Below are 25,265 nucleotides of genomic sequence, written 5' to 3'. Positions count from 1 at the left end.
ACCCATGCAAGCTTTGCTAGGTAGTTGTTCAGTATTAGAAATATTCTTCAAAAGGGCGGGGGGGAGAAGGGGGAGGAGCCTGACCAACAGAAATAGGTCAAAGGTCCTTAAAATTCCTTTATCTAAAAAAGGAGAAATTTTGTAATTACCTAGAGGGCTTTATTTATTTTAGTACAGTGTTACAGATGATGGTTTGTCCTGAATTTTTCCTCTTAATTTCAACCTTCTGATATGCGTTAGATTCTATAGTAAATGGCAACAAAAAAGTACTTATTCAGGAGATACGTAATCTGAATTCCTCTTTGGCATCCCCTCTCTAGGGAAACCGAAGTTAGTCTGCTATTCTTTTTATTTAAATAATTAATCAGTGAGATAGTGGTGTATTATTAAATACACTTCTGAGGGCTATATTTACATGGAAAAATGAAATGCTAAACCATTTTGAGACAGATGGGAATCATCTGACTAAAACCAGACATTTTCCAATCCCCCAGGCTCTTTTATAATCAATAGAAAAACAAATTTGTACTGCCAGCATGCAAATTGTCTGACGTATTTGAGATGTTCTCTTGAGGGTGATATGTGCTGTGCCCTCCAAGTGCCCCTTTATCTCCACTGGCTCTGAAAAGAGCCCAAGCTCAGGGGTAGATATTTGCTCTGTACCTCTCTGGAGTCATGAGATGTCCCTCACAAATATGGTGCTTATTGCTCCTGTTGTCATTCTGAAATTTTCTTACTTTTGCTTACAATTCCATCCCTATTTTAGTGTCCTCTTCCTGGATGTTGGGTTTGTCATAGAATCGTAGAATGGTTTGGGTTGGAAGGGACCTTTAAAGGTCATCTAGTCCAACCCCCCGCAATGAGCGGAGACATCTTCAACTAGATGAGATTGCGTAGAGCCTCATCCAACCTGGCCTTGAAGGTTTCCAGGGGTGGGGCTCTACCGCCTGTCTGGGCAACCTGTGCCAGTGTTTCACCAGCCTCATCCTAAAAAATTTCTTCCTTAAATCTAGCCTGAACCTACCCTCTTTTAGTTTAAAGCCATTATCCCTTGTCGTATCACAACGGGTCCTGCTAAAATGTTTGTCCCCATCTTTCTTATAAACCCCCTTTAAGTACTGAAAGGCCTCAATAAAGTCTCCCTGGAGCCTTCTCTTCTCCACCCTCCAACTCTCTCAGCCTGTCCTAATGTCATACTTTGAACATGATTCCTGAAATCAGAAACTTCACTCTGGTAGGTGCTTTAACAGCAGTTTAGAATAAGAGAAGGTTTTGCCTTCATTATAGCAGATCATCGCCTAACGTCTCATTCAATTAGCCCGTGTTTTTAAGTTGTTGTAGACCATGGGTGTTGACGCCAACAGTGTTAGGTCAGATCCTGTGGTGTGCAGTCGGTGTCCGCATCACCAGGCATGGTTGCTTCTGCTTCCCCTGGGCTGGGCAGCCCCAGCTGAGCCCTGTCTCCATGCCATACTGCAGTGGGACTGTGGGGTCACCAGAACCCCCTCCCATTTCCCTCCTTCTCACCCATCCCAGCTTTCAGCACAGCAGAAATTCAAGCACGTGGCTCAAAGAGGAGCTGGAGCGTGCTCTGAACAGCTCACTGATCCTCGTGTGCCCTCAGCTTGGACCAGCAGCCACGTGTAGGTTGAGTCATAATATTTTCCCTTGGCTGCCATCCTTAACATTTTCTGCTGTGTTTTGTTGTATGACAATCTAGAGTCTATTGACCTAATGCCTGACCAAAAGAAAACAGCAAAACACATGCAGCAATATCAGTGAAGGGTGGCAGCAGCTTGTGTCCCTGGAAAGAGGGACAGAAGGACAGAAGAATTCTGTAAAGAGCTCGATAACCTCTTTGGCATTTTTTGTGCAGACTTGTCAGCTATCCATGTAAAAAAAAAAATGTTCTGCCCATGCCCAAAGTCTGCTTCTGTGCATGTGCAAGTGACTACAAATTTCTGCCAATGTTTGATACTTCCTTATTGAGCAGCCACGCTTGCAGTTCAGTCACATACTTTTGGTTCTGGGATATCGTTATGGCCACATGTTGCAGAATGCTGAGGACTTTATGGAAGGAAGTACACAAATAACATCACTTTACATAGAGACCTGGAATAGGAGCTTAAAGGCAAAGACCACATCGGATTTCTTGCAAAATTATCCTGACGGTGAATTGAGTCTAAAAGGTCATGGCTGTAAGCTGTGTTTGAGATGATGGAACAGTATTTCTGTCAGAGTTAAGTTTAATCATTTGCATTTGCAGGCCCTTTTCCCTAATCCTGGGTCACAGCATTAACCCGGCAACGCTATGCCTGATGTCAGTTTTTCTATTACTTTAGGAAATAGCAGAAACCAGCTGTGCCAGTGGTCAGGCTGCATGCATAGGAGGAAATATGTTATTTAAATGTAGCTGGCTTTCTGGTCCCTCAGTGAGTAAAATGAAATAAACTAGACCCCAGTAAATAAGCAATATTCAGTCCAAAAGGTATATGAGCAAGCAATGGACTTTGCTTGTGAGAAGCTATTAAATTGTATTCTCTTTAACTACGTGTTTAATGATCTCTAGTAACTCTTAAGACCATCTGTGCGCTGACACACTTGAACAGAATTCGATAATTTTTTGGAAAACTTTTAAACTTTCCTTGTAGTCCCTGAAGTATACCAGATAGAGGGTATTATCTCTGGCTACTTAAATCCAAGTTATATACCTAATAGCTTTCTCTTAACTGATGATACTAATTTTCTATGTCCATTTCTTTTTAGGAATCATTTAAGCAGAATGCTACATCATTCAGTCTAGTGAGCAAATGAGTAACTACAGGCTTTTCAGTGATAAAAGGGATTGGCATAGTTCTAAATAATGTCACAATAATAGGTAATGACTAGCATTTTCATTTTTCCCCCTTTCTCTCAGCCATGTCCAGTATGTCACACTTAAAATAATCACTAGGTTGGGGGGGCGGTTGTCTTTTGTTTTGTTTTGGTTTGGGTTTTTTTTTGTTTTGTTTTTTTTCTGTTAGGGTGTCTGCCACTTTTCTGATCAGAAATGTCTATTAAGATGAGAAAATAATTTGCAGTAGTTTGTTAAAGGAGTGCGCTGACATGGAAAAATAAGTTGCTTCGAAAGCTGGAGATATCCTGTTTACATTTGTATTTTTCTAGGTATCAGCACTAGCTGAGAAACTGTTTCTGAAACCCAAGACTTAGTAAATTTCTAATATGTTAATAAACTATGGCCTCTGTTGATTCACAGGCCACTTATTGTTGCTGTTGATTTCACAGCTAACATAATGCACTACTTAAGTAATCCAAATGCCTCCTGTCAATAGAAAGTTTGTGGGTTTGGTTTTGTTGTTTTTTTCTGGTTTTGTTTTTGGTTGTTTTTTTTTTTTAAATACTGAGTCAAAATGACCTCTGGTTTATGCTGAATTATTTTTGTAGAGATTTATAACAATACAAATTTGTTCAGGACCAAATAACCATCAGAAAAAATGGGGAGAGAAAAGCAGACTTGATGGATTGTGAAAATTTTTCATAAGGAATAGTTTGATCACCTTTAAAAATCAACAGCAATGTAAAACTTTACTCTAGATTAGGACTCTAACAATTTCTAAGATTCAAATTCATTAGTTAATTCACTTATGTGGCATTTTATTGCTAGAATATCTAAGTGTTGTCCGTGTCTAGTACAGACCTCTGAGATAGTCCTGAAATAGCACACTAACATCTGGCAAGATTTGCTTTGAGCTAAGAAATGGTATGAATTTTACAAAACCATAGATAATCCCCTTTAACTTGTCTTTATGAAAATCTAAGAACACACAGTGGTTGAATGTGGTTGGGTCTGCATTAGATTTAATTCTTACATGTGCATGCACACTGAAGCATTATTGTTTTCCAAATTTACAGTTTGTGGGTAATTTCTGTTCTGCGTTCAGGCTGTTCATGAAGTTACCAGGGGACCTCTTTACACTGACACGTTTAATCACCCTAATGAAATTATGCAAGCTGCTTGTGCACAGCAGGCAGCACAAGGTGGAGTCTCCCGGAGCGGGGATCTCGCAGGGTGGTCAGGAGTGCGAGCACCACACGGGAGCCTAATCGAGCCGTCTGCCTTGGTGGGAGTTCTGTAGGAGCTAATTAGAAACAGTTCTAGGGTAGGAAGTAATATCGTAGGGATGAGGAGTTACATATTCTGCCTCTTAATGAAAGGGAGGAATATCTACATGGTACATGTGTGTGTATTATGTGTATGTATGTTCTGTATGTACAGTGTATGTACACTGACTAGCATGCACAAAGCAGGTCTTCTCCATGCAAGTCTTTCTAAAAAGTCCTAGCAGTTTGCTTCAATTTATCCAGACTGCCAAATTTTGCTCTGGTTTTGGTCTGCTCAGTTTTCAGAGAAAGAGTGTGTGGCAGCCCAAGAGGGCCAAGGTCCAGCAACGACTGTGTGAGGATGTCGAGGATTCCTTTACTGCATGTATTTCCTAAAACTGAAAGTGTATTTCTATTTAATATCCTTGTGAGAGGCAAAGATTGCATCAGAGGGGGAGGCTGAAAGGCTGCCAGATAAATATGCCAGTCAGGATTTAAATGGACTTCTTCTAATGGGTAGAAAGCAGGTTATGAGGCAAGACAAAGTCATAGCTTAATATTCTTCGTGATAAGAACAGTAGACGTGCCACCATCTGGTTTGCTCCATATAATAGTTTTTTCTCTATTGGTCAGTGCATCAAGGGATGTTTAACAAGGAATTTGAGGATGAGAATAAGTAGGAGTTTTGCAAGTGTTAATACCTTTTCTGGGGTTGCATGCACTCAGACCTTTGGGAAAGAAATATTAATAGTAGATACAAGGACGTAATGGCCTCTTACTGTGCTGTAATTGTTTCTTCTTATTATTTTAATAACTAAGTAATAGTTGTGCCTTGCAACGGGTTGTGTATATCCCCACTAAGTTTTTGCTGTTCAAAAAGTATGCCCAGCTAAGCTTCTAAAATGCTAAACTTCACGTTAGGATAATGTTATGATAACTCAGTGTTAGGATAACTTAGGATAAGCAGCATCCAATGATATTTTTCCAGTACATAGTCCCATCAGCTTGTGATTTGTGGTGTAGGGACTTCATCCCTGAAGTAATGCTGTTGATTCTAGTAGGTCTTCCTGGATTCGTCTCCCAGGCCGCTTGCTTTCAGGAAACCTGCAAAAATTTGGTATGCGCAATATAATATGCCAAGGGGGTCCACTTATTAACTATGTACCGCACAAAAAAGAATACCTTCTCCTGTTTGTTAATTCTGAGTCTGCAACCTGATGATTTCATTTGAAAACCCAGTTCTTGTATTATGAGAAACACTAAATAATCTTCCCCCATCCACCTTTTCACGTTTTCTCTTCTTCTTTTCTCTGTTTTCCTCTTCTAATAAACCCTGATGTTTGCTTTTCTAAATGCTGCTGAGCATCGCTGCTTAGTGGAAGTGGTTTGCATAAAGCTATTTATCATAGCTGTCTTTGCAGAGCAGTAAGTCAGTCAGAAACAATCGCTGTGTATTTAAAGCTAGGACTGTTTTCCTCCACATATGGCAGTTTACATCAGTATTGCATTTCATCTGCTCAGTGACTCAGTTTCATGCGGTTGTTCTGCAGTACTTTACAGTCAGCTTCTGTTGATTTTGAGTTATTCATCATAGTATAATCAGCAAACTTCACTCTTTACCATCTTTTCCAGATCATTTATTAATGTGATGAATAAGTCAGGGCCAAGCACAGATCCATAGGGGACTTTTCTGGCCACAGTTTCCACTGAGAAAACTAATTATTTTCTCCTGTTTTTTATTTCCTGCCTCTAATCAATTATTTATCCACATAAACATCTCTGTTATCGTGAGGCAGCTTACCATCCTTAAGAGCCTTTGGGCTAGTCAAAGCTGTTCTGACATCCAAGTAGGCTTTACGGGATGTATCACCCCTGTCTACGTGGCACTGCCAAGGACCTCTACTGAATTAGTGAGGCATGGCTTCCCTCCACGGTAGCCATGCTGGCTTGTCCCAAAACATCATACCTCCTTATACATCCGCTACTATATTCTCAAGTGTAAATTCTATCCAGCATTGCAGATTAGACTCGTCGGTTGGATAAAATGTACAGCAAAGGATTCCTGTCTGCATCAGTTACAAACCATTTTTTAATGGATGTAGCAAAAGATTTCCTCTTCTAAGGTCCTTCTGAGGGGTTAAGGAACAGAAAATACCACTTGTCCTCACTGCACGTCCTTTAGCCAGCAAAGTCATCTTGGATAGAGGTAGGAGCAGCCTTCTCCAGTCTTTCGTCCCACCATAGCATGTGAGGTTGTTGGGTTGTAAAACTGCACAAGAAACTCTTGGCCCAAGGGCAGCATAAAGACTGAGCTACATATTTTGACACTGCATTCATATTATAAGAAATGAGCAGTTATTCACCAGTTAATAGCTAGTTATTATAAAAAACTAGACCTTATGACAGAAACTTGACTCAGAAGAGTAAATATTTGTAGTTTCTTCTATCTCTAGGAAAGGTAACTGCCAAAAAAAAGCAGATTATAGACTAATTTTAAAATCTCTAGAAATATACTTTTATTATTAAAAATGAGCAGTTGCATTCAGTGTAAAAGCAGAGGCTCACAGGAAGGAAGTTAGGTAGGCGTGCTCTGGTGGAAGCTCGGCTCCCTGGCTGGCAGATGATAATACACTGTAATTTCACCTCTTAGTTTGCTTGGTGCTAAATCCCATATGTAGACAAACCCTAAGACTATACGCCACGTGTTACATCTGTATGGATGTTCAGCATGAGGGAAGGCCCCGGAGATCTCCCTCCATTTGAAAAGCAAAGGAGGAGTCCTGGCAGGAGATGGGGGGTCCCACAGGACAGCATGGGCATGGACATGGGGATGCTGCTGTGTACCTGACCACCCTGAGCGCATCCTCCTGGTACGCCGTACTGTACATCCATCCCTGCTTTCCACATGCACGCAAGCCACTGAGACTTCTCCTGAGATGTTGCTGTACAGGAGCTCCATCTAGTGCTGACATTATTTCTTATTCTGACTGCCGAAGGCGGCTGGATAAATACAGTGATATGGAGGCAGACAGTTTAGGGGGCTGAATTTGCCAGTGCTGCGCTGCCTTCCAGAATGCAAAGGGATCCGGCGTAATGTATGGAAAGTGAGACTGAAATTAATGTTCGGGGTTTTTTGTACTGTGCTGGTATCATTGAGATACAAAATGGAATTTTTTGCTATATTTATGCCACCGGGAGTAGTTGCCTGTTGGTTGTTTGGTTGATGGATAGCCATACTAATAACACAGTGGAAAAGCATAGTACTAGTCAGTGATGCAAATTAAGTCACAAGATACAGCTCAAAATTAAGATCACTCTTAAAGCACAGCGTATACAAATCTAAAAATTCAGCAAGGAGGTGGGGGTGGGGAAAGAAAAAAAAAACAATAGTTCTTTACTATTTAAAGTAATATATACTGTCTGTACTGAAGATATCACCAAACAAAAAAGAAAAGGTACGTCATACAAAGGAGGAAACAGAGAAATGACTGTTAAGAAAAGAGCAGGAAAGATTTGCTGAATAGGACTGGTAATGTTTGCTGACCAATTCGTCTCAGCAGGCTTGGATGCAACAGTGATTTCGCAGTGATTTCTTTCAAGCTTAGAGTTAAACTGTGACTCCCATTAGAGTTAAGCAGGAATAGAATTCTTTAGGGAAAGGAATGATTGCCTGCTCTAATGGACTCACGACTACAAGTCATCTAAGCAAAAGAAAACAAATAATTACAGGCATTAGGTAAATAGCGATTGGTGTATTTACTTCTATTCAAAGTGAATTGTTGATATCTGAAGTAGCTTGTATTTTGAAAGCCTAGGCTGCCAGCATTTAAAAACTGGTTGTAACTGCTAATGTGTAGCAAGTGATTGTGGTAAATATTTTTTCAATTTCAAATCAGTAGAAGTGCTTTTAATGCCTTAAAAATCAAAAGGAAATGGTTATCTGATCATTAATATGTGGGAGCATTCAACTAGAATAAGATTCACCAAATGCAAGAATACTTGATTGCTTTGACCATTTATTCTATGTTCATTATATAAATATTTAATAGGCATATCCAAATACAGCCAAGAATGTTTTGGAAGCACATTCAATTCTCAGCTACTTCTGCCAGTTATCGAGGCATCCATGCATTCCTCTGCAGTTCATATCATTTATATTAGCACTGAACTTATCAGGAATTGTTATATTCACATTGTGATTTTGCTATATCCTAAAATGATTGTGATTTGTTTTTTCTCTGAAGTGTAGATACTGAGCTGTAAAGTTCAAGCAAGTCAGGCTAGTACTGGTAGATTGCCCACCAAGGCCAGTGCTCACTTTGAGTCTATTCATCTTAACTCTGGAAAGTCTTCTAGGTCCAGCGGGCTTTCTTTTTAACTCTGGAGATGTTTGGGGTCTTCTGCCAAAATTTGCGGCAGATGGATTTTGGTCATAAAATACCCATCTCTTTTTTTGTTTGTGAGGGAAAAGGAAAAAGTGGATAATATTCTGTGGGCTAGCGAGAAAGGAACAGGAGCAACATACGTCTGCTACTCTCCAGACGACCTGTTTGCACCCCTTCTGGATACTCATTTGTGCAGGTCTTCTCAAAAAATAAATAAAAAAAAAAAACAAACCCAAAAACCTTGATAAAAAGTGATTTAGTGAAATTCCATATTCACAACCTCTTAATTCTTTCTCTCTTGGATCTGCTCATTTGATGCTACTTTCCCCCTAGCCCCAGTGGCTGTGGAAGTTGCTAACTAACTTAACCAACATAACTGTGCTCTGTTAGTTTATCTGAGTTGGTTTCGCTCTGGGCTGCCTATCGCAGATTTTGCAGGCTGATCAATAGTCTTATTGCCACTTGTGGCAATTCTGGTATCACACAAGAAGAGGAGATGGAACCTGCAGAACCTCACTGGAGACTGTAGGTGAGAGAGGTTTTTCCCTATCTTGACCATAGGAGTGAAATGTGTGTTACAAGACTCAGAGCTAAAAAGCAAAATAGAATATGTTTGTTTTTTTAAAAAAAAAGAATTAAGAAGTTTTGTTCTTTCTTCACCCCTGATGCTGTGCCTCAGTATTTTCTGATTTTTTTTGCAAAAGTGCATGTGCTGTGAGGAGGTCAGTGATCAGGTCAACAAATCGTAGAAATTCTCCCCCTCTTCTGCCCACTGAGTCAGCTTTTGAAAGTTTCTGCTTTTATCATTATAATATTCTTACCTCCTCACCTGCAAGGAAGTCTCTGATGGCAGCAACTGCTGTGGTGGAAATTACTGTATTTTTGTGGAAGAACGCTTTGACTGTAAGGTAAGCAGAGGCCAGTAGTTTTCCTTACTAGTATTAATATGAACTAGTAGATGAAAATGGAATCAAAGCTGATGATAGAACAAATTGCTCCATGTGCACTCTCATACAGTCTCTGATGCTGTAGCAGGTGTTAGGTGAGGTACTTTTGCCAAGAGCTGACAAAATTTCCCCTGAAGATTAAGCTACCATTAGAAAAAGACCATGTTGCTTTTTTCCTCTTCCTGCTTCCAAACCTCTCTTGTGAATATTAGGCTTACAAATTGTAATTTATGCGCAGTCCCTGAGGGATGATATTAGGATATGTTTTCAGAAAGGCTTCTAAGGAGATGTAGAAGTGCAAATATGTTAGAAAGGTCACGTCTTTTAAGTTGCTTAAATTGTTTATATTTCATTTCCGTGTGTGGAGTGTTTTATGTCTGTAGAGAACTAATAGAAGTGCTCTCATTTAAATTCAGGATAGTTATTTCCCTTGAAAACAGCACCGAGTCACTGATCAAACTAGTTTTGTGTAACTCAATAACATATTTATGTAATACCATTTGGTAGCACTACTTGGAATTAAACTCGAAACCTTAAAATTAAGGTAGTAAGAGCCTTCATTCAAAGAGGGCTGTTTCTTACTGTTGTTGTTCTGTGTTTACCTCTAAGTCCTTGGGCAAGCACGATGAAAGATGCTAGCCAGAAAAAAACAGCAGAAGAATACCTCAGCACAGAATTCCCCAATATTCCCAACTTGGGGTGCATTTAGTCACAAAACTCCTTTTACATCTTACTTATCTCCATCTCATAGTGCCACAGGGCATTTTAGCACATTTTCCAGCTAATGGAGCTGCAGATTTATCAGCTGAAACCTAAGGGACTAGAGAGAAGGGGTCACAGCTATGTTACATATGACACATAACATCATTGATGCTGATGTTATGAACAACCTACCTGCTGCTGGCATTAGGTATTTACCAACAAGGCATTTCTAGGCAGAGACCAGAGCATGCTTCTTCCTTCCCTGAAAATGTCCTTACTGCACTGTGCTCTTTCTTGCTTGCTGTCTCCCCGAGTTCAGTGTTCACCACTGCACAGTGGCCTGGCTTCAACAGATGGGGTGCAAGGGATGGCTTTTGGTGAGTCCTGGCCCACCAGCTGCCAGTTCATGCTCCTCTTCTGCTTCCAGGTCTGTGATCTCCTTAACCAGGATATTATGTTAAAGCTGTCTCATAGTAGTAGGTATTATATCCACACATAAATATGTATGGAGCTTTGTAAATATATGGAGCACCACCATTTTCTCTCTTCAGCAACACATTTGGAGCAGTGGTAGCCAGAGTTGCTGTTGGTGGAAGGTTCCTCTGGGGTTAGCTCAGGGTTTGTAGACGGTACTTGGGAACACCAGTGCTTACTATCCCCTTGGTTTCCCCCCTGCATTTTGTGTGGCTGGCAGATGGTCTGGTGCTCACCTGGGATGCTCATCTGGCTCCATCATGCCTTGGGTGTCAGCAGCAGCATGGCCAGGTGGATTCTGCTTCCCTGCCTTGCCTCAACCTTGCAGCTGGGTGTCACCCCAGCTTTGTCTCAGCAGCTGGGTTTGGCCTGGCCGCGGGCTGCAGTGGCATCAGGAAGCACAGGGACTCGCCGTGGAGTTACTGAGGTTGGTATGGCTGATGTGTCATAGGAAACAGGTGCAAATAGCAGACGAAACTGCAGAAGAAGAGTTAGAAGAATGGCCTGTGCAGGTAATGAAGAAAACTGTTCCCAGCTGATAAGAGCAGAGCACAACAGCCTGTTGGTGGAGGACTCTGCACTCCACTGAGAGGAGCATGGCATCAAGGGTACAGCAGGTCACACCTGCCATTTCTTTCCCTGGTAGCTCACTGTGAACGCGACGGTGCTCATGCAGATGAGTACATTCCAGGCAGATGACTTTCCACACAAGGAAATCCTTTTCCACAGGAGGAGTGGCAGTCTCACCTGAGACATACCAAGGTTCACGTGGGCAGGATTTGTAAGCAATGGACCACTTCATAACAACAATGGACTCCTAAAGTATATGAAAGCTCTGTCCAAAACCCAATTTGTTGCCAGGGAGGTACTCATAAGCAAGAAGTTTGATGAACTGATAGCCAGAATCCCCTGTTCTCCCCGTTGGACAAAAGAGATCCTGGACAGACCTCTTGAACACAGACCTTTGTGCTTGTGAGAGTGTGAGGAGAAGAAAGCTATGCAAGAATGACTGAGAGTGAGGTAAAATCAACCTGCGTGCAGATTGGGTGCGATAAAATCATCTTGACCTTTTCTGAGCGCTTGGATTTATTTTTGCTTCATTAATGTCTTGTCGAAGAAGGTGCTATCATGTTCCTCCAAGCTAAGCTTAAGCTAAGCTAACCTCCTGCCTAAGCTTACCTGTGGCTTCTTTTCCTCGAGCCTGGTTCCTTGATAACCCAAATACAGTGTAGGATATACATTACGTCATGCAACCATGATGCTCCAGGATTCTAATCGAGATGCAGGATAATGACCTTCCGGATCTTTAAAAGGGAAAATATACATAAGAAGTTAGTAGTCAAAACATTTTCCCAGTGTACACTGAATCTCTGGGATTCTCAGTTTTTTATAGCCTACAGACCATCAGCAAGCTGTATCCCATTTCCAATTACTACATCAGTGAGCAGCGTAAACCAGAGAAAACTAGTACAAAAATGTAACGCTCTTAGTTGAGACTCGCAGGACCAAAACAGTGTTTTGCTGTGTCCTTCACCTAGAGCCATATTCCATGCTGTGCTGCCAGAAAGAAACGTACAGATCTTTAAATAAAAGTAAATAAAAGATAATGTCTCAGATGGTAGTCCTATAAATGGATGCCTGTCCTGGTTTATGACTTGAAATTAAATTTCTTGCACTCTGCTCAATGCAACTAATTGCTGTGTAGAAAAGGCTCATGCCTCAGAGACGACTTGTCTCAAAGTCACTTATTTCTGTGGTTAATTTTTGAATAATTATTTGTTCCTGTAATGCAATCTGCAGTGGATTTTTATGTCATCTTTCAGTACTGTTCGGTGAGGACCTCAGCTTTATTCCTGTACGTGCATGAAATGTTGGGGGAACAAATTACATTTCTTACTGTGACTGACTCCCATGGAGTTCTTTGGCTAGGTACCAGCTTGAGGCCCTAAATATTTGTTGGAGGCAAACTCTATTTAGATGCGCAATTCCTGAATTTAATTTTATTGCAATTTTAGAGAACATTACTCATTTGAAATTAATATATGCAGTCTACCCAGTCATAAATGTTGCTGCAAAATAAGAATGAAATGTTGGCATAAAGCATTGTGATTAGCTCTAAAATTATAATTATTTTCTTCTTTTTATAACTTACATTAATTTTTTAAATTTCTTTTCTGGTTATTAAGACTACGGAGATTACATTCAAGCATTTTTCTCAGCCATAATTCTAAAGTATTTAATTGCTTTTTGTTTTAAAGCTGAGATTCTCACTAATTCCTACGATTGCAATAGATAGAGTGTGAAATAGAATACCAGATAACTGCAGGATTTCTGGCAAAGGCCACAAGAGCTAAGTGCATATGACATTGAGAAAACTCTGATATACAAAAATAGGAGGCACAATGAAAATTGAGAAACTTTATTCTACTTTGCCCAAACACGATTTCAAGAAGGGCACGATGGAAGACCAAGGAAACTATGGACCTGTTAGTCTAACCTCAGTACCTGGAAAAATCATGGAGAAGATCATACTGGGTGCTATTGAAAGGCATGTAAATTGCAAGGCAATCATAATTATTTTTCTGGAAGCTCGTTCACTGTTACACACTTGATTCCTGTTCTTCACTTCCACCCAGTGTTAACACTGATGCAAAAGCCGGTTTTGCCTTTGTTATGAAATGATGTTGTTTCAGTCCAATAAATTAGACCTGTGTATCTATCGGCTATAATTGATCAAATGATAGTGGTATCTTCCCAGGGTTCATCTATTGAACTGATAAAGGAGAGAGATTAAAAAAGAAAATATTACTTTTTAAATTAAAAAGTTGAGGATATTCTTAGTAAACAGAGACATTGGAGCTGATAATCTACCAAAATATTGGAATAGGGTTATTTCTTGATGTGTGTCCTATATTGGTTTTGTCCAGTCTTGGCTTCTGTGTTAAGGTGAGGGCCCTTCATCAGCAAGGTTGGATGGAGCTGCAGCGTTGGGGTGTAGAGGGTCAGGGCACATGTTGCGCCTTTGTGTACACTGCACAAGGTCACACTAAGTAGACGGAGAGAGGGTTGCTATGGCCTCTGTTCGTTTTGTTTCTTCCTCACCTGGATAATAGGTGTTTTCATTACTTGCAGACAATTCAATTAAATGTCTCTTACTGTTGGAAAAAAAAAAAAAGAGTAGTTCGGTTTGGTTTTGGGTTTTCTATGGCTGTTAATTTCATCGTTTTCTGTCTTTCAAAGCACCAGTTTCATTCTTTCAAAGTATTTGAAATTTTTCTAAATAGTTAGCCTGGTTTAGTATATTTTAACCACCAACCACATTGAATTCTTTTAATTTTTAATATCTCTTATGAACTACCCTTTCACTGCTTTCCTCTTTTTCCCTTGTTGATTTGAAAGCATTAGAAGTCAGTGCGCAGTGGTATTAATTTCAGCACTATTAAAAAGGTAAAAAAAAGAAAAAGATAAATATGGATTTTTTTTTCTGAAATTTTGTGGTTTGAGATTCCATATTTCACAGTTCTTGTCCTCCAGAGAAAAATGTAGTTTGTGTCATGTCAGTGGAACTCAATAATAAAAGGTGAGTAAAGATGAAATGTCTCCTGCCAAGATGTGTAATTAAGAATCTCCAATCTTCTTCTGTGTAGAGAAGAAAAATGATTTGCTGTAATTTAAAGGAAACTTTCGTGGTTTTATCTGATAGCTAATATTTGATATATTCTTTACTGACATTGCCCTGGTCCTAATTTAATAACTGAGCATTAATTCTGTGCCAGTTAAAAACAGGACTTTTCTTTTGCTCAAAGCAACCAATCCTACATTCATGGCCAGTTATCTTCAGAGCTGCTCCATAAAGCTGTCCATCATAAATACCAGCCTGAGAAAAGCTGAGCATCTTTCTCATATTAGGCAGTAGGTAAAAATGTGAGAAAGTGTAAATAAATGCTGTAAATCATGACAATAGACGCTGTAAGAAGCTGCTGGGCAGTAGCACGGCCACAGGGATGAGCAGGCAGAGCAGGCAGCCTGAGACCTGAGCCCCCAATGGCTAAAGCAGCAAAGGGCCCTGAGGTAGGGAAGTTTGAACACTCCATTCAGGTTTTCTAGGCAACACTGCACCCGCAGGACTGTAGGATATTCTCAACAAAAGTACACCTTACCTGCTATCGCTTCAAAAGAGGGACATCGTGCCCTCAGTTGCCATCAGAGGTAGAGCAAGAATAATACAACCTTGCTGTAGAGCACTCAGCTGGGAGGGGAGAGATTTCTTCTTCCCAAGACTGTTTTCTGTTAGTCCATGATGCTGTAATCTAAAATGCAGAAAACGATCTATATCTCCTTACTGAGGCCTAAGTTTCAAATATAAAATCTGGATTTTTGCCTCAGGTACCTTCATGAGCTAAATGTTTTTGATAGCAAGAAGCTCTTTAGTCAAGCAGATAAAAGCATGGAAAGAGGCAATACTAAGAAAGTGAAGATAAATAAGTGTGGGCTGGAAGCGAGAAGAGAGCAGTAGATTCTTTGTTCTTGAGTCTGTAATTCAAACCTGCTTTTTTTTTTTTTTCTATATTGAGATATGTGTTTAATGCAGAAATTGTGTACAAGAGCTTCCAAGAGCTGTGTTATGTAGGAAATCAGATTAGATGAGGGACGATCACAAAGTCCCCACTGCCTCTAAAATAGTCTAGCCTTAAAATAGGTTTGAAGTTAGACTCTGAAACTGTATAATTCAGTTGAATTTAGTGGAGCTGTGTCATTTTACAGCTGCAAGTGTATCTACTTTTTAGGTCTGACTTCCCAGTAATATACAGAAAATAATTTACTAGGCTCTTGTACCAAGAAAGATGTTTTCTTCTCGTTCCCTTCTCCTCACACCATTTTGCCTTCTCTTCCCCGGAGAAATAAGGTGTCCTATTGCAGCAAGCAGTGCTTCATTCCCCCTGGGTCCTTTGCCATACACAGCTCTGCACAGAGTGATTGCAAATTGCTGTCAGGACAGCAGGAATAGCTGCACCTGCATCCAGCTAACTGGGAAATGGCTCACTGAATTGTAGGAGAAAGGGAAGCAAAATGCTGTGCCTGGGGAGAATATCCTACTGCGCCCTGTGTGGGTATGTGTGGGGGGTGTTTTGCCCAGGTACAGGAGGGACTAGTGCTATCCCCAGGGGAGTGTCTGACCCACCTCCATTCCACGCTTGGGAAGGAGCTATAGGAGAAGCTGGAAGTCAAATGGGGAAAAATGGATTACAGTTGTGGGTTCCCTGATCACCTTTTCTGTTAAGAGATTTGCTGGAGGTAGTAGGTACGACTCAAACCCAGAGAATTTTGGCAGGGTATCTCTCAATGCTACTGTATAGTTGGCTGTTATTAATGGCAAGGATCAAGAAAAAAATTCCTGGAAAGAGCTGGACTGACATAGGTCTATTCAGGTTTTTCATCACACTGGACCAAAAGAAGGGCCTGGAAACCATGGGAAAAGATGGAGTTAAATTTCTTCCAACAAGTTGCTTCTGTCATAAATCCTGGGAAGTGAGATCCAGTGTTCTGTCTCCAAGAACTGTAAGAAAGCTGCAAGGAGAACAAAACCATAGGAAATTGCAAAAAAAACCCCACCCCATTTAGTCATTGGCTAAGAACCTGCCATGCAAATCCATAAAGATTTGAGAGGGGGTTGGGATCCTGAACCTTGGTGAAAAGAGTGGAAATGCTCTACAACCCAGATTTTTGAATCTTCCACTGGAAGATACAACTGATCTCTGACAGCTAGGGCTCCATATTAACATAAATCACTTTTAAACTTGATTATGTGATGTATATGTGAATAAAGTTATCACAGTCATGCCAAGGGTTTTATGTGGTTTCCATATATGAGTGGTCAGAACTGAAGCTATATCTAGCTGGCGGGGCAGAAGTGCAAAATCTTCTTTCATTTTGGGTCTCCCAATAATGAACATAAAGCTTTGCATGGATAGAAGTCAATGCAATATTTGAAAATGCTCATGGATGTTAAAAATTGAATATTTCTTAGCAAGGGAATCTTTCAACATTTTATTAGGTCATGTAGAAAATGGATTTCCCCTGGGTAATACTAAAACAGCTAAATCTGAAAACCTGCCTAGAAAAGGAATAGCTGTCAAGTATGAAATCTTTCAATGTGAGATAAATAAGAGTTTAACAAAATTTGACGTGGTGGACAGAGCAACCAGGTCCAGTGAGGATTTAAGCATAGGGAATAATGGAAATAGTTTTCACTGTTGCTTCCAATAATGTAATAACTAGAAAAGCATCCCATTTCTTGGGTTTTAATGGATACCGCACAAAATAATGAAAGTAAGCATTTAAATTGCTTGGTTCATTGCAGGCATTGTGTCCCTGATCTCCCTGTCTGTCCTGTCCTATGAACGCTACAGCACTCTCACCCTGTGCAACAAGCGCAGCGCTGACTACCGGAAGGCATTGATGGCAGTCGGTGGTTCATGGATTTATTCCCTGGTCTGGACTGTGCCACCTCTGATCGGCTGGAGCAGTTACGGGATAGAAGGTGCGGGTACAAGCTGTTCGGTACGCTGGTCCTCTGAGTCAGTTGAGTCCACATCCTATATCATCTGTCTCTTCATATTCTGCTTGGTCATCCCTGTGATGGTCATGATGTACTGCTACGGTCGCCTCCTTTACGCTGTTAAACAGGTAAGCTGCTGTGTGATATCGGTACTGCAAACTAGTCTAAGACATATGTTGCATTTCTCTTTTATCAAGTTTGGAAGCACTGATGATAGAGAGCAAAACAACGAAGCAAAATAGAAATAAAAAGACAACAGAAAACCTCAAGGAAGCGGTGGAAGATCTTCACCAAGCTTTTTCATACTGCTGAAGCTCCAGTCAGAACAACCAGATAACATCCATATAGATACTGACTTTGTGGTTTGTAAATACTGTGCTCTAGGAAAAACAGCGTAGCTGGGTGAAGGTTGCGTTTGTAATGATGCCAACACTTACCTGTCTATAAATAAGACATCTGTGCAAACATTTCTTCCTGGTTTTCGTTCATGACATTTTAATAATTTCTGCTTCTTAATCTGTGGAAACCTCTCTACAGCAATTCTACTGCAATTTGCAGAATTATCCCAGGGATCAGCTTGTCCTTGTAATTCTAGGACACATTTAAAAGTCTCCTTAAATACTACTACCACCACCACTACTACTACAACTGCTACTATGCCAACACTCTTCTAGCTGGTTTAAGGGGTACTGCAGATATTCCAAAGTGAATGTTCAAAAAGACCCTGCCAGGTCGTGTGGTATTGTAAAGTTTGAATACTCTTGGGACAGTAATGAAATGGTTTAATGATGAATAATGGGAAAGGAATGAGTATATAGGTGTTCTCTAAAAAGCAATTCTCTAAAGTGTTCAGATGAATTAATTAAAGATGTTAAATGGAGAAAAAGAAAAGCAGCAAATCACAAAATAGAGGCTCTCATACAGAATTAAAGTGGATGTAGTTTACTTTTGATTAGTCATAAGGAATTAAGGTCATGCCTTTTCCATGATTTGTCAAAACTTTCAGAACACTTGAAGCCCAAATGGGAAATCTTTTCCTGGTTGAGTGCTGAGCGAGCCAGTAAAATCTCTCTGATGAATCACACATTAGTACTTGTAATATGGAAAAAAATTCTCTTGATTGTAAACCATTAAATGAAGTTGCAGACCATATCTGGTCCCTGGGCAGCAGTATCCTTTATGATCACCTTAAAAAAAGGAGCAGGAACTTGGAATATGTGCTGCTACTAATATGCAGAAGATACAACTTTCTTAAACCTTTGTCTTCTTTCCTTCAGCCCTCACTGACATTCCTGACAACAGACATCACCCACAACTTGCAAATACTTGTATGGATTCAGCTTCTGTAGCATGTCCTTTAGCTTCTAGTTCTACGTATAGACTTGTGTTATTTTATTCACCTTTTTTTTTTTTAAATCAGTTATATTAAAAGTAGTAGTAGATCTCACTGATCTGCCTGACGGGTCTCAAGAAGTTGTGGCAAACATGCTGAGGGAACAAAGTGTCATAGAAAAGATATGTGCACTCTATAGCCATTTTGTATTTAGACATGGAGACTGGGTAGAATGGGTGGAAGGCTAGAGTGATTGGTAGACTGATTAACTGTCCAGAGAAAAAATGGGAGAAGGAATAGCATTTTCCACAATGTTCTCTCCACCATCCTCTGTGTGCTTTCAAGAGTGATCAGGAAGCCTCTGGGATGCTGAGGTTAGGGGGCCCTGAGAAAATTTGTAAATGGTGGAAGTGAAAAAGAATCAAATCTGATCTTGCATAACCTGTTGGAGGGCAGGTCTTAGGGAACTAATGCTTGTTAGATGCAAAGGAACTCCAATGAGATTAGGTCGTATCTCCTCTCTAAAGCTGTTATGATTCAGGGTCATAACAGCTGCCCCAGCATTTGTGAAGTCTTGAATACTGAAACACTGTGAAACACTGGAACAGGTTGCCCAGAGAGGTGGTGGAAGCCCCATCTCTGGAGACATTCAAGGCCAGGCTTGATGAGGCACTGAGCCACCTGATCTAGTTGAAGATGTCCCGGCTTACTGCAGGGGCGTTGGACTAGATGATCTTTAAAGGTCCCTTCCAACCTAACAGATTCTATGATTCTATGAATAGTTAAACCCTAATTTTTTACACAAAACATCTAATGCTTTCCTGGCATTTGTAAAACATTTCCTTGATAGCTTATATTTCAGCAAAAAGAATCTCAATCAGAAGACTCATCAGTCCTCAGCTTTCTGTGATGTACATACCTCCAGTAACATAATCCTGAAATCTTGCATTTTATACATTTTCTGTGACATATATATAAATTTCCAAAGACCATATCATGACACAGTCACTGAAATACAGACTTTTTTCCTTTGGTCTGAGGTCCTCCAACTATTCTGTAGTAAACAGGGTAGATTATGAAATGTAAAGTATGCCATGTTTTAAACTGGAGGAAGAGATGAGCTATATGCAAATAAAGGTATAGTAGGTTTTACATAAAACTACAAAGCGTAGGCAGGGTAATAATAAAAAAAAAGGATAAGAAAGGTTACTACATACATTATAATGCTGTTACTTTCTGGTGTGGGCAAAAAAATTAATTATCTTGCAATATTCTGGCCTCACAGATTAAAGTCCTTCTGTGACCCTCTGTGTAATATATTAGAAGAAATGTGGGAGCATTGCAAAAATAATAAGTGCATTATCCCAGCTTCAGCTGCTTGGTAAATTTTCTAAAATATGCATTTTATATTTTTGGAAGATACATGGAAGTTTTCATGTTAGAGCATTGTAGCCTTAATGGTGTTGCACCTGAGATCAAGAGCGCAGAAGTTATGCCATTATTAATACTGCAATGTAAATTAATTGAGGTGGAAGAAATATCTTAATAGTTTTGGGATAGTTAATGCAAGAACTGGCACAGTGCCTGCATTTTCTCTTTGCAGGGACAGTAATTATAGGTCTGCTTTTCTCCTTTTCTTCTCTAAATTTAGTCAGGTGCTGTAGCATTCTGTCATTCAAGGCATTAATAGATCCTATGAAGTCATCTGCAATCTGTGTAATGGTAAAAGACACAAGGATTTCAGTAATACAGGTTTTATAGAAGCTCGTCTTTTCAAGGAATTACAAGTCAATAGCATCCCTGTATGAATAATGCTAACAAAAAATGTCATTAAACAGTATTACAACATGACTGTACTATTATCTCAGGGTTCTTACCATTTATCAAGCTTGAAGACCCTCAAAGAATTGCTCAAGTTATTTTCGTTAAAGGTTTTTTTCCAGAACTCCTTTATCTGGACGGTTGAGTTTGGTTCTGCAGATGGCCTTTGCTGCCGTCCTTGTGCGACACGCTCGGAGGAGCCGAGTTCAGCCCAGCCCAAGAGATGGGGCAGGTTGAACAAGTCCCAGGGAAATTTTAGCTCTGAATAGTGAGAGCATTTCAGAGGTGCTAAGCAAAATAATGCTCAAGAGAGCCGAAGAAAACCTGTGGTTTCAGAAGCACTTAGGGAACTTGACAGTGCATCAGATTTTAAGACATAGAGAAGCACAAATATTTTTTAGACTTTTCTTCCCTTTGAGTCCATACTTTCACTCATGCTGATCTTGTTTCTTGTTTTTATGAAACCTGTTCTTCCATTCCTGCAGATGCTGAAATTCAGTTTCTTCTTTAAGTTAATTCAGTTTCTTCTTTAAGTTTTCCTTTAGAGATGATGCATCTGATATCTGTAAGTAGAAAGGGGAAAAGTTTTCTCCCTCACAAAATATTATTCACATATATTTTATTGATGCACATTTTGCAAAACAAGGGAAGGCAACCGAGAATGGTTTGTTTCTCCTAGTACAATTAGATTTTTTTTTTTCAGTTTTTGGCTTATAATGCTTCTCTGTGACTCTACCATTGTGTTCCCTCTGGAAAAATGTTCTTTATGAAGTCAGTGTCAGTTGTTTACACTTTGAAAAGTGGGCTCCCAAATGTGGAATTACAGAGATTAGCATTGTGATCACTGTAGCACAGAAGGCACAATATGATTAAAATCCTCCACTGAGGGGCCCAGAGAACTCATATGAACCAGCCTAATGAAAATTAGTAAAACTTTTAAAAGGGATCTCTTCAGTCTAGTCTGCATTATCTCCCACTTGCACATAAAAATCCTGTCTAAGGACAAGAAGAATGCCAGAACATTGTTTCAAGATAAGCTTTCAGATTGGTTTTGTGGAGACTCATCTTGACTTATCTTGTTGCCAGTCTTCTTTCATCGAAAGCTGTGCCTGAACAAAGCTCAGCAGCTCTTTACAGAATGCAGCTAGGACATGGAAAACAATAAAAAGGATTGTAAGCAGAGCACGAAGACTTAAACACATAGTGTAATACACATCTGATCATGCAATTCTTGCTCAGTGCAACAGACCATGTGTTAAAGTGGGCAAAGGGCCAGCGGTCACACCGTCTCATGGGATTCTGGAGTAGATGGATTTCTGACCTGACTTGATAGTACTACTGTGTTGGGCTTTTTCTTTTTACTTGAGAACAGCAAGGAAAAAGTAGAGATGGAAAACATTTATTACGTTCTTTCAAGTCATTACCCTAGTTCTACTTTGGCTTTGCTTTTTTGACAAAAAAAAAAAAAACAAGAAAAAAGTACTTGATGAAAATTTTAAGACTAGCCCATATGAGATAGAAGTTGGCCTTGCCACTATGCCTTGTCCTTCACCCTGTGGCGCACCTACTAGTGCTTAATTCCTCATAAACTGCTAGTTTAACTACTGACCAAAATGTGTGTTCAGGTAGGGAAATTACTTGACTGTTTCCAACTTTCGTTGATTCTTTTGAAAAGTGCCACATGATTTCTGAATTCCTTGTGTCATAGGAGAACCAGGTCACCTTTTTTATCCCATCCCCTAATTGTTTCTGAGTCTTGTCACCTTGTAGGGGAACAGGGACAGTCAGGGTTATGCTGCAGAGACCTGCCTAGTTCTCTCTCTTTTACTCCTCTTCCAGACTTCAAATTGCCAAATTTTTTAGTGGAGGAAAAGTGCTTCTGTCTCTTATTTAAGAAGTAATGCCCCAGAGTGAAATTGTGGCTCAATTATAAACCTGAAGAAACTAATTTTGAATTCTGTGTCTTGAGATTTCGACTCCAGTATATTTTTAAAGCGTCAGATATAAACGACAGTGGTGGTTTTGAAATCTCCCTTGCCCACAAAGAAAGTCTGAGAGAAAAAGGAAGGAAGAGATGTAGACTTTTATGACTTCTGATTCCTTAATCCTGCTTTATGTCTGTACTATTTGGAACAGTTAAAAATATCTGTAAAAGCAATTTTTGCATCATTGTTCATTAAAGTAGTCAGGAAATGATTATAAAGTAGAAGGATTGCTCTTTGACTGTTTCCAGTTCTCCAGCTCATTTGGAAATGATTGTTTGTAGGAAGACAATACATTAGGGCAGAATGCTCAATGATTTAAACTGAAAAGAAATTATCTTCACATAATACAAAGAATAGGATGGAAAAGTAATAATTGTGCCATCATTCCCTCATATGCTTCATGTGTCTATTTATAGAGAAACTTGATTTTCTGAAACTTTATCTTTGATGGCACTGAAGTTATGACTTATGTTGAGAAAACTGATAAAGGAATTATGTACCATTAACTCTATCTTCTAAAAGCCCTAAACAAAAATAGTTTTGCAGGCATAGGCCTTCTTTTAGAAGCAAAGCTTAAAATCTTCCTAGTTATTTAAGGAAACAGAGGAGTCCTAAGAAATGTAATTCAGGTGAAAATGATGTAGTCATGGTCCTTTGGTTCCTGTAGCTCATCTCTTTCAAATGTGATTAAGTACATTTGGGATTTGACTTAATTTCAAATAGGTTTGACCCTAACTGCATCTATGCTCAGTCAGCTATTGTCATTAGGCAATGATATCTTGTTATTTTTTTACTCTGTGTTCATAAATTTTATTTCTTCCCTTTGGGTCTTCATGTATATTTTACTTTCTCTCCTAGCTTCTGGTGGTATGGGGAAAGGATGATAAATAACTTTGCCTTTCCTTTTTAAACCTTGCAGTAAAGATATAATAATTACATAGAATTCACAAGCAAAAAGAGATTTAATTGCATATGAATGGATAGACGTTTTCTGTCACATCATAATGAGGATATGGGAACTTAATTGAAATAGAAGTCTCACGTTACACTGAGAGAATTGGTATAAATCTTAACAAAATGTAATGAAAGGGGTCTGCTGGATTACAAAGTAATGTAATCATATAGTTTATAATCGGCATCATCACAAAAATCATCAAAATCAATATTTCCAGGTTTTTTGTACAGCTTTCAACTGTCACACAGCAGCCAATATTCAATATCTCCTTACTGGGCAGTTGTTTGACCTTTGCCCAATTCTACACAGCTAAAACACAAAGCTGGTAACAGGCCATTCTTTTTGATTCTGTGATTACAGAATCACAGCATGGTAGGGGTTGGAAGGGACCTATGGAGATATCTAGTCCAACCCCCTGCCACAGCAGGGTCACCTACAGCAGGTTGCACAGGAACGCATCCAAGCGGGTTTTGAACGTCTTCGGAGTTGGAGACTCCACCACCTCTCTGGGCAGCCTCTTCCAGTGCTCTGCCACCCTCAAAGGAAAGAAGTTCCTCCTCATGTTGAGACAGAACTTCCTATGCTCAAGTTTGTGCCCATTACCTCTTGTTCTGTTGCTGGGCACCACTGAAAAGAGACTGGCCCCATCCTCCTGACACCCACCCTTTCAGTATTTATAAGTGTTGATAAGGTCCCCCCTCAGCCATCTTTTTTTGCAGACTGAAAAGACCCAAGTCCCTCAGCCTTTCTTCATAAGATAGATGTTCCTGTCCCCTCATCATCTTGGTAGCTCTCTGCTGCACCCTCTCCAGCAGTTCCCTATCCTTCTTGAACTGGAGAGCTCAGAACTGGACACGGTACTCCAGGTGCGGCCTCACCAAGGCAGAGTAGAGGGGGAGGATGACCTCCCTCAACCTGCTGGCCACACTCTTGTTTGATGCACCCCAGGATGCCATTGGCCTTTTTGGCCACAAGGGCACATTGCTGGCTCATGGTCATCCTGTTGTCCCCCAGGACTGCCAGGTCTCTTTCCACCAAGCTGCTCTCCAGCAGGTCAGCCCCCAACTTCTACTGGCGCCTGGGGTTATTCCTCCCCAGATGCAGCACCCTACACTTGCCCTTATTGAATTTCATAAGGTTCCTCTTTCCCCAGCTCTCCAGCCTGTCCAGGTCTCCCTGTATGACAGCACAGCCTTCTGCTGCGTCAGCCACCCCTCCCATTTTTGTATCATCAACAAACTTGCCAAGAGTGCTGTTTTTCCCTTGGTGAATCTGTGTTGACTACTTCCGATAGCTTTCTTTTCCTCCACATGCCTTGAGATGATGCCCAGAATGAGCTGTTCCATCATCTTTCCAGGGATGGAGGTGAGGCTGACCGGCCTGCAGTTCCCTGGGTCCTCCTTCTTGCCCTTTTGGAAGACTGGAGTGACATTGGCTTTCCTCCAGTCCTCAGGCACCTCACCTGTTCGCCAGGGCCTTTCAAAGATGATGGAGAGCGGCCCAGCAATGACTTCTGCCAGCTCCCTTAGCACTCTCGGGTGCATCCCATCAGGACTCATGGACTTGTGGATATCCAGTTTGCTTAACTGATCTCTCACTTGATTCTCCTTAACCAAGTGGAAGTCTTTCTTTGTCCAGACTTTTCCCTGCTACCTCCAAAGTCTGTAACTCCTGAGGGCTGGCCTGAGCAGTAAAGACCGAAGGCATTTAGTAACTCCACCTTCTCTGAAGGGGAACATTCTGTGATAACACTCAGGACACGTGGTTTTATTGTTTGATTTGGGATTTTTGGTAGAAGAATGGGCTTTAAATTATGAGAGCAATTACCATTCCTATATAACAGTATGTATTCTCTGAATTTTGAGATCATTTCTCAAGTAGGAAAGCAAAGCGTTTTTTTTTTATTGTTTCAAAGAAGAGGAGCACTGAAATCCATTGGGCAGCATATAGTATGTATCAGTGATGAGTTCTTTGAAGATCTGGTTATTCTCATTTTCTGGGCT

General features: G+C 40.3%; 1 protein-coding gene across 1 annotated transcript in view; it reads left to right on the top strand.

Moving 5' to 3' along the window:
* The window catches only part of LOC128904446 (pinopsin-like), an 87,453-nt gene that overhangs the window by 4,643 nt on the left and 57,545 nt on the right, over window positions 1–25,265 (top strand). The window contains exon 2 of the mRNA XM_054188790.1: window positions 16,971–17,296. Coding sequence (XP_054044765.1) covers window positions 16,971–17,296 — 326 coding nt within the window. The remainder of the gene's footprint in view (window positions 1–16,970; window positions 17,297–25,265) is intronic.

This window comes from Rissa tridactyla, chromosome 1 (assembly GCF_028500815.1).
Source record: "Rissa tridactyla isolate bRisTri1 chromosome 1, bRisTri1.patW.cur.20221130, whole genome shotgun sequence".
NCBI lineage: Eukaryota > Metazoa > Chordata > Aves > Charadriiformes > Laridae > Rissa > Rissa tridactyla.
Note: the sequence above shows the minus strand (reverse complement) of the source record. Positions and strands in the feature narration are given on the sequence as shown.